Genomic DNA, 11,446 nt, shown 5'->3' with positions numbered 1-11,446 from the left:
AGGGAGGGGGAGGAGGGAGGGGGAGGGACGTCTGTTGGCACAACTCAGGGCGGCGAGGACACCAACAGCCAATAAAAACATCACAACAGACGCTCCTCTGACTCACTACAGAGGAGGAGAGCGAGCTCCATACTCCGTATTTAAGAATTGTACTTACTGCTGGCTAGATTAAACATCATGATTTAAAAATATATACTATAGTATTTTTCACATAACGCAGCAAATGTATGTAAGCAGCAGCACATTTTCACATTTAACGAGGGTAATAAGCTACAACGATTACTCATCATCATCAAATATGAAGATCTCCTGCCGTTTTTCAGTTTTATTTTCAAATTAAAGTTCATATATTTTGGTTTTAGAGTGGCAAAGACAGTAAAGGGCTCTGCGGATCAATCCATGATGATACAAATGGTCACATGCAGCCCTGATGAATAGAAAAACCCAAAGTTTCAGGGCTAAATTTGCTTCCTGTGAAAGAAAATGTGTCTGAAAAAAGAGAGAAATATCCAGAACCAAGCTTTAATTATTAGACGAATAATGTTAATATTTGTCCTCGTTTTCACTCAGTTTCAGTTCCTTAACGACAGAAAGACGTCATGTAACTATAGACTAAGACTGTTCCAACTGTGTGTCCAAAAGGTGAACCACAAGCAGCTCGTGTCTTGGCTCCGTCAGTCTGCAGGACGATGACACCCGCCATGACCCGTCTAATCCTGCTGCTCATCGCCGCCACCAAAATAAATATTTCAAAGGTTCAACCGAGTGCAAAGCATGGCCCTGGATGACAACATCAACAGCAGAAACTACAATTTGTCTGTTGAAATATTCAGGAGGCTTTATGAACGCTTTATTCTGCTGTTTTAATCATACTCTATCCCTCTGGGTTCTCTCCAATACAGCTTGAATAACTGTGACATATAAGATGCAAATGTAAACAGAGAGGAAGCAGCATGGAACAGAGGTAGGGAATAATATAATAGAAAACACAATTTACTACATAAATCACCACTAATCTGCTCTGATGGGCAGATGACTCCACAGGGACAGATGTGAACACACGCACACACACACACACACACACACACACACACACACACACACACACACACACACACACACACACACACACACACACACACACACACACACACGAGACATTACTTAACATTTGTGCGAGTTAATTAGGATCTTTTAGGCATAACGAGTGCACAGAAATGCACCATTCCCACTACATGAAATGGTTTCCTGTTGTGTCACCTCACTTAAACCCAGCCTACTTCTTCCCTATGCTAACAGAAAGTGACACCGCCATGGGGGCTGACTAGAGTTAGCTCTAACTCGGCTCTGTGAAGAAAAGATCCAAATAAATACACCATGGACGCTTGAATTTGAATTTTTCTGAGGTTTCAGGAGTCAAAAGTTGAAAAGTGGGCGCCTGTGTCCCTCCCCTCCCCTTTCGCCCTGTAAAGCGGCTGTGAGTGGATAATCCTGCTGTGTTTTTATTCTCCGAGGCTTTCATCTCCTCAGACCTCCATTACCCAGAGACTCTGGGACAGGGGTCGACTAGTGGCCACGGGCGAGAGGAGCTGACCTACTATGCTGTGAGGGTGTATAGAAACGTTACCATGAGGGAGGGGTCAGCAAGGGGTCACACCTTCTGTACAGAGCAGTGTCTGCAGGTCTGTTTACAAGCAGACACTCAGGTTAAAGCCTGATTAACTCACTGATTTAGCTGCTAAAAGGATGATTATTGTGGGAAGCCTGTTCAATTATTAACAACTTACTAAACATAGGTCTTGGGAATTATTATGCAAAGATATTACTTTATAAAATCACTGAAGAAATACACACTTTGACACCTCTGACAGTTTGAACTGGCATTTGAGAGATGTATTTAAGTCCAGATTTGTGCATACTGTCACATTTAAGTATTGCTAAATATTACAATACAACATTTTATGACTCCCAGTTGTTAATATTGAAAGACGGTTTTAAAAAAGGCATCTCAAACATATGAAATGTGTCCTGGAAGTATAAGCAATTCTTCAAAAAGCTGTTTTGATAATCGTGTAGTAAATTAAACTCCTCTCTTGGGAGATTTGGGGATTTCTGAAGGCTGTTTGTGTTGTTTGGACAGATTTAAAATCTGCCTTTCACAGCAAATCTGTGAACACACACACACACACACACACACACACACACACACACACACACACACACACACACACACACACACACACACACACACACACACACACACACACACACACACACACACACACACACACACAAACAATCCTAAAATCCATCTGTTATGCCTGTAAGCCTGCTTACTCCTCGACAAAGCCACTTTACTTCTTCTTAAACAGACAGACACAAAGGTCACGGCCTCTCATGATCGTTAAGATATTCAATTTTTTTTGGGGGGGGTTGTATGAATTCTCCAGGCCCAGTTTGACTGAATTATTAAAGCAAGCAGCTGCTGAGAGGCTGTGTGGATATCAGAGCACATCAGCGTTTGGCCAAACAAACGCCACAAATACGAAGAAAACCAGAGGGACATGATTAATGACTTCCAAGTTTCCGATGTCTTTATAGATCTGAATGATCAAATTCATTTTCACAGTCTTTCCCTGACCTTCTTTCTTTGACTTCTACATCTGCTTCTGCCTGAGTGTCCGCAGGTTGTGTGTGAGGTGTGAAAAGCTATTTCAGTGTTTCAGTAGGCAGCCGGTTTTTAAAGACACTGACATACACCAGCTTCATTTTCTTTCTCAAGTTCAAGATTCATCATCGTCACTATTTCTAAACCACTACTGATAGCGCCAGAGTATTTTAGCGCCTCCCGTTTTGTTATTTACTAATGCAACATCCTCTGATGCATTAGCTGAAGTGTGACCTGCCACCTGCGCTGTAGAAAGACTTTCCAATAGACAACTTTATAGGGAAGATAATCAAAAAGAACATAATACTTAATGTATACAGTAAGCTGAATCTGGAAACACACATGCAACCACTTTTTAAACATCCTATTAGACCGTTCATCAAAAACACACCCCCATAATCATAAGCCTGGTGTTTATCCACATTTTACTCTGCGGAGTACCTGCATCCAAGTACTCTCAAGACAGGGTCCTCCTGCAGTAAGGGGATCCCTCTTGTCTTTGATATTTCACTGTAATCTTGTGTTTCCTACCAGAGAAGAAGTTCTTGGTGCGCAGGAAGCTGACGCTGAGCCTGAGGATGGACAGTTTGTCCAGGCTGGAGACGACGTCCTGGGGGAAGGGCAGCAGGCTGGCCAGGCGGTCCAACTCCGAGTTCAGGCGGTCCCGGTGCCGTTTGGATGGGTTGGACTTGGCACTTTCAGCTGGGGCCGGTTTGGTTCTGGACAGAATAAGCAGTGTTATTTAACACTTTTTTCATATATCAAAAATAATGATATTCCCATCAGGAGGGTCACAAATAGGGTGTACTAGTCTAAATCCTAATGTTTCCTTAGAAATCTCAATTATGAGGCAGAATAATGAGGACATGTCATTAAAAGAATGCCCAAGAGACATCCAGAATATTTCCATTTGATGACAATATAAAAATATAGCAGTGTTGGGTTTGAGATTCAGTCTAAAACAGGGGTGTCAAACTCAAGGCCCGGGGCAAAATTCGGCCCGCAACTTCATTTTATGTGGCCCGCAAGAGCTTGCAAAGATTATTATACGGTTACATGCCACTTTACAAAAGCACATTGCCTATACATGTCCCGCAAAGCATCTCATTTTGTGACATGCGCACTGAAGAGACTTGGAATTATTTGCCCTGGACTTCTGCTTTCAGACGTAGTTAATTACGAAGTTATTACCCTATCCGATAATAATCCAATTCAGAGGCAATAATGTAATATAATACATTATTTAATATATATTATATATTTATGTATATTATTTATATAGTTACAACCGGCCCTTTGAGTGCAACCATAATGCTAATGAGGCCCGCGATGAAATTGAGTTTGACACCCCTGGTCTAAAACATATATTATATTCACCAATTATGATCTGGCATTGGGAGTTTTGTGTGCCATATAGCCAATAGGCAATGGGTATCCAAGCGGATTAAAATGACAATCTTAACTTTTAATATTCTCAAGAATCCATATTGGCATATTAGTCATAGAAAAACAGGTATCAGTCAAGCTACTGTATAGTGCTAAAATATAGCTTTTTAACATATTTAGACCTGATATATTTATGTTATTAACTGTAATAATATATTAAACGAAATAATACATGTCTTTAAAGACAAAAATAACAGCTTTTTATGAAATAACGTCAAAAAAAGACACAAACTCACCCCTTCTGGGCCGGTTTTCTTCTTTTCCGTACAGAATACATGTTGTTGACGTCGATTTATTCACAGTGAAGCTGGAGAATATCCATAAACTCTTAATTTATAAGTAAATATAAAAAGCTCCACAGAGTAAAATCCAGTAGCAGTGGTAGGAACCAGAACCGTGAATAATTCACTGTATGAAAGATGATCAAACGGACCCAGTAAAGCTCCCTGTCGAAGTGTTATTACCGGACCATCACAGGGGCACTGTCACTCCGGTTATCCCGTCCATGGCGCTCCTCCGCTGCGTCAAATTCCCCAAGGGTTCCGCTAAAAAATAACCTCAGTTTAACTCCCACATCCTGCGCACGGAGTTCAGTCCCAACAAATGTTCAAATTAAAACGTTATGAAGTTAAATGTCGTTCGCCTTTCTCCGTCCTCTTCTCTCTCCTCTCTCTACTGCTCTCACTCAACCAGAGCGCGCTCCCCGGGAACTGATTTGAAGACGGGAGCGCGCATCGGGTCAAAGGTTACGTCACGTCAAAAAATAACGGTTGACTTTTTTTTTTGTACATTTAATCTTTAACAAAAATTTAAAAATACTACAGAAAAAGTAGTATAAAGCACTTATTATATAAAAAAATATTGCTTTAAAAAAATATTTTAACAGACATATGTTTGTGTCATTTTATGAAATTGTTTGAAAAACTAAAACATAACAATTAGGATTGTTTTCTTTAGTAATAACATTCCTATGTATTATGAATATTGTAATATAGGTAAAGGCGGTGAATATGTCATATTATAGGATATATAATTAGTGTTTTTGTATACATCTTAAATGGTGAAAGGTCCCTGTTTTTCAACAGTTTTGTCCACTTTACGGTAAAATGTTTGTCTTTAATTAAGGAGATAAATATTTTAATTAAAAACAGTAATGGGGACATTTCAGTGAACTTACTTTGTAATGCAGCATGTCAGAGTAAGACAATATAAGACAGTTTTTTTTTATCCCTGGCCACCAGGCGGTGGCGGGGAGCAGATTGACAAACATGAAAGATATATTAAATTGCCAGAATGTAGAGATACAGTGCCATCTTGTGGACACTTCAGACTATTGCATTGGACAAAAAGTACAATATTAATGTAGGATAAATAAAATAATATGCATCAAAAATATAATTCCATCTAAATGGCATAAAAATAAGGCTTTATGTTCATTTTCCAAATATTTAAATGACAAAATTGTCATTTATCATTAAAGAAAAGGGCCGTGGAAGTAAAGTTATTTTCGTCTCTATCTTTTCATTGACCATCAACTTTTCTCTTCCCAGCAAATAATAATCTGTATTTTTACACATTTCCTCATATTATAATATTCCTCATATTGTTAAAATATTCAAAAAATAAAGCTGTTTATTCAGAGCCCGGAGGACAAGGACACTTCTGTGTGTGATCAGATCACCTTTAATATGGTGAGCAGGAAAAGATTGACTCAATACACTGTCAGAGGCACAATGATGAAAGCAAATCCACGAGATATAATATGCTTAAAAGTTACAAAAAAACAGAAAACATCATAACAAGAGGTTAACATTTGTATATGCTGTGCAGAAAATGTACAAAAAATGATGAAGGCGTGAGTCAGGTTAACGCAACAATAAAATACACAATATAGGACATTACGTATTTTGAAAAAAAGACAAATATATATATTTATATACAGGTACACAAAGATACTGCAATGTGGAGCCTTTGCCTCCACGGTTTAAAAGTATAATAAGTACATAAGGCTTTTTTTCCCAACTAGAGGCAAGCAACAATATATATTTTGATATGAATACTTTGTGATTGAATTGAAAGCACACTTTGAGTCTTTTAAATGTGTACTTTTTAACATCCATCTGTGATGATTTTTGGTTTTTATTTTTGGTGAATCTGCTGTCGAAATGATCATAATAGGGAGAAAGGCTGGGATTTCACTGTAATACTTACAGTAATTAAGTCGATTTAAGAGTAAAATACATGTTTTTCACTGCTTTTTTAAATACTATTTGAGCAAAATCAGAATGAGAGTTATCTTTATGATCGCATTTCATACAAATAGGGCATTTTCGAAATGAAATCGAGCCAAATCAATCAAAAAAACGACTACATTATCCATAATGCCTTTCTACAACTCACTTGTTCCTATGATGCCACAAATCAACACTACTACTAGGCACTTAAATGTGACATGAATGCAGCATATTTGTAATTTTGTGAATATTCATATCATTTTCACACACAACTACAATCACTCGGGTCTATTTCCTGCTGTTCATGTGCAGAAATGATCCACAGAAAGTAGAATTCTTTAACAAAATATTAGTTTTCTGTCTTTTCCCTTTGGTATCCTGCAGAATAAAGAATCACAGATGGCTTTATTTACTACTCTTTTTGGTATTTAAGGCAACATTCAAGTCAGCTGTCACTACTTTTGTCTATTACAGCTTCTAAAATCAAAACCTTCTTTTAGGAGTTTTAAAAAAAGTACATACAGTAAGTGCTGATAGTGAAACTTAGACATAAATCAGATTTCATGGCTCAGTACTGATGATGCGACACAGATTTCTTGCAATTCAAAGGCTTTCCCGTGATGTTTTATTTCCAATCTAAGTGCTGAATCGGGTTGTTTTGAAGAAAATAAAAAGACAATCAAAAAGAGGTCAATTAAAAGGCACTTGTTAAGCATTTTTTCCATTTTTTTCCTTATTTAAAATATACAATAGCTGCCTTTAACTGTTCTTACTTCTGTGTTTTTTTCGCTGCCGGACGATCGTCGATATTCCCCGGTCGTCCGAACCATAAATTAACCACAAGGAAATAAACAGGAAAGAGGAAGAGGACGGAAATATGAATAAAAAGTCTGCTCTCATATTTAGTTTCATAGCGAGAGACTGACTATTCGATTAAAAAAAAGAAAAACGAATTTAAGAGACAGTTTTAAAGGGGCCCTGTTATGCTCATCTTCAGGTTCTTATTTACATCGTGTGCCTCTGCTGTGACATGTTTCCATGCTTTCATGTTCAAAAGGTTGTGTATTAAAGGCAGTAAGTGCTTAGCTTTTACTCTCAGTCTGGGGCAATTCTAAAAAAGGACAATTCTTTTTTATTTAAATAAGACATAATAATGATTTCATGATCCAATATCTATCTAATCTAGAGGGTCCAGTTCATTTTGCGTAAGGAAGCTCTCTTTTAGTTACAATTTCTATGCTTTGGGAAACACATTTAAAGGAATAGTGCAAACATATGTCACAAGTTGGCTTTGTGAAGTTAAGGCGAGGGCAGTTTAAACGATTTCTTTTGCAAATATTCCCAGTGGAAATGTGACTTTTTTCTCTCTCCCTAAAACAGGAAAACAACAACACAGAAATATAAAAAAAAAAAGAAGAAAAAGGAAGAACTGGCTCAGTGATGAAAGCTCTGATTGAATGCTTTAACAATATATAAAAGAGGCACTAACAAGCAGCTGCTTTCACTGAATCATCTTTAAGTCGTGATTTTCTTTCTTAGCAGGATGATTATGTTGTGCGTTTTCTTTTTGAATACCCTGTCTGCGCAGTGAAGAGTTGAAATGAACGAAATCCAGACGCCTTTTCAAAAGGACAAAACAACGACGACAACAAAATTAGATATATTTTATCCTTCTGAGCGCTCAAAATAAGTGAGTATGGTATTTGACGGGAGAGGATTAACAGGAAGTAGATTCAGGCCCACCTCTTCCTCATCCTTCAAGTCTCTTTTTTGTAATGTAAGTGAAATATCTCTCTTTTTTAAGTGCTAATAGCTCCAGGGGATCAAGCAGATTAAATGATGCATTTCTTCTGATAACAATGCAACAATAAGCTATCATTGTTTTTGCACGGCTCAGCCAGCGTAAAAAAGCAAGCATGCACTGTCTTACACTCGTAAATCCAACATGTTCATCATGTTTTGAGACAGAATAACTTCCATATTTAACAGACTAGCTCTATCTGTGGAAGAGGGTCAATTGCAATAAAGAAAAAAATCTGCAAATGTACACTTTTGCAGGTAGACTTGTCGGTCATCATTGATTCGTAGTGGAAGAACACAGGTATTTACTGTTTTCCACAGTAAAAGTGGGTTTTTAAAAAGAGACATTGAGGATGAGGATAAAGGAGTTCATTTGGTGGATTTTCCCTCCTCCTCCATCCTGGCAGAAAATCAAGAGTCTCCAATTGATTAGAATAAGGTAATCGGTAATCTTTTTTTCGTGGTCCAAAGAGGGAAATGTCTCCCGTCCTGAAACAAAGCTTTCCTCCGTGTTTCCTAACAAGAGGTAAAAAGAGGAAGGATTCGCGTCCTGTTTTGTCCCCTCTTCCTCCTCCTCTGGCACATTTCAGTTTTTCAGTCCGATCCTCTTTCAGGTTTAGAGACAGGAGTCTTTTTGATTCCTTTAATCCGTGTTTCAGTCCGGGTCGGGATCCTCTGCCGCCCTGGAGTCACAGCGGCAGTTTTCCTATTTGTTCTCTGAGTAGTATGCGTTCCCATTGGGCAGCGAAGAGTAGGGGAACCCTCCGTTACCCACCACTGGACGGCTGTTGATCTGCGAAAACAGAAATACAATTATACATTTTTATTAGTTCAGTTTGAGATACAGTTTCTGATTGCTTTGATATTATATCTACCTGTGTCTGTTCGTTGTAGTTCAGGTACGGCTGCAGGAGTCCGTTGGGGTCGAGCGCCATTGCCGTCTCGCAGGACAGCGCCGCCTCGTCGGGGTTGGGGATGGCCGTCCTCCCCGGCATGACCCCCGCCTGGTAGAAGCGCGGCGGCTGGGAGGGAATGGGGTTGCTGACGGGATTCAGTCTCTGGGTCAGGTGTACTCCGTTCACAGGCACAGACGTTCCGGGGGCGTTCCTGAACATGCAGCTGATGGAGGGGGGCGGCTTCATGACCTGCTGAACAGGAAACGGCCCGCTCGGAGTCTCTGGGGTCATGAAGATCGGCCTGCCGTTGACTGCGTCCTGCATCACCACCACTCCGGGGTGAGGAGTCCTCTGGAAGCCCGACATTTGGTTGAGGCAGGCGTCCATCTGTTGGTGTCCACTGGAGATCAGCTGCGGCTCTGGAAGCCATCTTTGATTCTCGCTGTTCTGAAGTGCAAAGTGTCCCTGTAAGCAGCTCGTAGCGTCCGCGGTAAAACCGGACTCGTTTGAAATATTTTGGGTGTATGTTTCTGCAAAAGTGGCTTGGTTGGGGATGGAGGAGGAGCTCCACTGGTTTGCCTGAAATCTGAACACGGGGTTTAACTGTCTCTTAGCGCTTTGGTCCTGTAGGCCCATGGGCAGGCTGGGGGTCCGCATCTGCAACTGCGGGGCCATTTGGTTCAAATGATTGCTTTGCCTGAATGCTCCGAGGTTGTTCTCTTTAGCAGCGACCGGCAGGGACCTCTGTGTTGTTGCCGCGGGGGGGAAGGAAACGGGAGCTCCTGTGATCCCCAGATGAAGACCAGCCGACATGGGGAGCGTCTCCTGCAACGAGGGGCCGTTGAGCCTCATCTGAGGAACATCCATGTGGGAGAGCTTCATCATCCCGAGGCCCTGAGTCGGCTGTCCGTTGGGGATCAGCTGGTTCTCCAGATCCCAGCCGAAGTCCTGCTCTGGATTCTGGCTCTGGAGGTCCAAAGCAGAGATGCATGCTGGTCCATCATCGGGCAGATTGAGCCCGCCGTCCCTCTGCAGCTGCTCCTCCACGTAGGACAGGATATCGTTGTTGAGGATCTCGTCCAGGTCCTCGCTCATCTCACAGCTGCTCATCTTCAGCAGCGTGCTCTCCCAGCTCTTCAGCTCATCGGGCTCCACCTCCAGGGCCTCGCTGAGCTCAGCGTCCCCTAGGATCTGCTGCAGGGTCTCCATCATGTCCTGCACCGTGGCATCAGTCTTCACCAGGCTGCCCACCATGGGTTTGGCTGTAGTGAGCTGCCACATGTCCCCGGGGACGCTGACGGTGGCGTGCGTGTTCTTGAAGGCGGCGTCGTTGATGGAGGTGAGATTCTCGCTGTGCTCGCAGTACAGCGACTGGTCCTGACTCAGCATGCAGCCCAGCAAGGATTCGCGGCTCACCGTGTCCAGCTTCCTCTGCTTGGGGGCGGAGCAGGTTTCAGGCACGTCCACGGTGGGGGCGACGTTGTAAAGCAACGCCTCTCCGGTGGCGAAGTTAAACGGAAGCGGCAGCTGACGGAGGAGCAGGTGTTCCTCCCCTTCCTCATTTCTGCCAGGAGAAAGGAAATCAGAACCAGAATACTTTATTTATCCCAGGGAAAATAAAATATAAACTAGAATACAAATATTTAAGAATGTGAAATAAAAAGAAAGAAAGAAAACATAAGAAATTCAAGTAAAAATGTCAAACAAAATAAAATCACATACACATAGTATAATGTATAAAATGTGCAATAAAAGATAAATCAAAGAGAGACTCACGTCAGCGCTCTCTGCCGGGCCACGATGAAGTCCGGTGTCCCCGCCTTGAACACCATCCGGGCGTTGGTCTGCACCCAAACCCACGTTCGACTTTTAGACAGAAGCCTGAAGATGATGAAGCCGGTCTCTCCGGTCTTCATCACTGGAAACGACAAAAAAAAAGAGTCAATACATTTGTTCATACGTCAGCCTAGAGTTAAACTAGAACAAACAGAACCAAAAGCCTGAATCAACCTCTTATTTAGACCTAAATCTTGATTTATACCCCAATATGTCATTTATTTTATACAAAGCCCTGACTCACTTCTCACGTGGCTGTCGGCACAGTACATCATGTCTGCAGCGTGGATGAAGTTGTAGCCGGAGCCTTTCATGCGGATCTCCACTTCACTGTAACCCAGAACCACCTCACCCCTGAGGAAGAGGAAGATACAGTCAATTAAAAACACTTTAAATGTTTCAAATAAAGATCAAAGATCATGAGATATGTGAAAAGTATCTGAGTCAGGTGTGTGTGTGTGTGTGTGTGTGTGTGTGCGTCTGTGTGTGCGCGTCTGTGTGTGTGCGTCCTGCCAGCAGCATGGGAGACTGCTCACTAGCCTTGTTGATGTTGGAGGCCTCCGTTG

General features: G+C 41.4%; 2 protein-coding genes across 2 annotated transcripts in view; both read right to left on the bottom strand.

Annotated features, from left to right (window-relative positions):
* Positions 1 to 4,439, bottom strand: part of ahr1b (aryl hydrocarbon receptor 1b) — a 17,727-nt gene extending 13,288 nt beyond the window's left edge. The window contains exons 1-2 of the mRNA XM_010778754.1: positions 4,351 to 4,439; positions 3,200 to 3,387 (exon numbers count right to left, since the gene is read on the bottom strand). Coding sequence (XP_010777056.1) covers positions 3,200 to 3,387; positions 4,351 to 4,391 — 229 coding nt within the window. The 5' untranslated portion in view covers positions 4,392 to 4,439. The remainder of the gene's footprint in view (positions 1 to 3,199; positions 3,388 to 4,350) is intronic.
* A 1,340-nt stretch (positions 4,440 to 5,779) lies between these two features.
* Positions 5,780 to 11,446, bottom strand: part of ahr2 (aryl hydrocarbon receptor 2) — a 37,265-nt gene continuing 31,598 nt past the window's right edge. Inside the window, exons 8-11 of the mRNA XM_010778753.1 lie at positions 11,125 to 11,234; positions 10,821 to 10,962; positions 9,024 to 10,608; positions 5,780 to 8,941 (exon numbers count right to left, since the gene is read on the bottom strand). Coding sequence (XP_010777055.1) covers positions 8,855 to 8,941; positions 9,024 to 10,608; positions 10,821 to 10,962; positions 11,125 to 11,234 — 1,924 coding nt within the window. The 3' untranslated portion in view covers positions 5,780 to 8,854. The remainder of the gene's footprint in view (positions 8,942 to 9,023; positions 10,609 to 10,820; positions 10,963 to 11,124; positions 11,235 to 11,446) is intronic.

This window comes from Notothenia coriiceps, unplaced genomic scaffold (genome assembly GCF_000735185.1).
Source record: "Notothenia coriiceps isolate Sejong01 unplaced genomic scaffold, NC01 NC01_scaffold00019360, whole genome shotgun sequence".
Classification (NCBI taxonomy): Eukaryota; Metazoa; Chordata; class Actinopteri; order Perciformes; family Nototheniidae; genus Notothenia; species Notothenia coriiceps.
The sequence above is the reverse complement of the archived record's forward strand: the minus strand, read 5'-3'. Positions and strand labels throughout refer to the sequence as shown.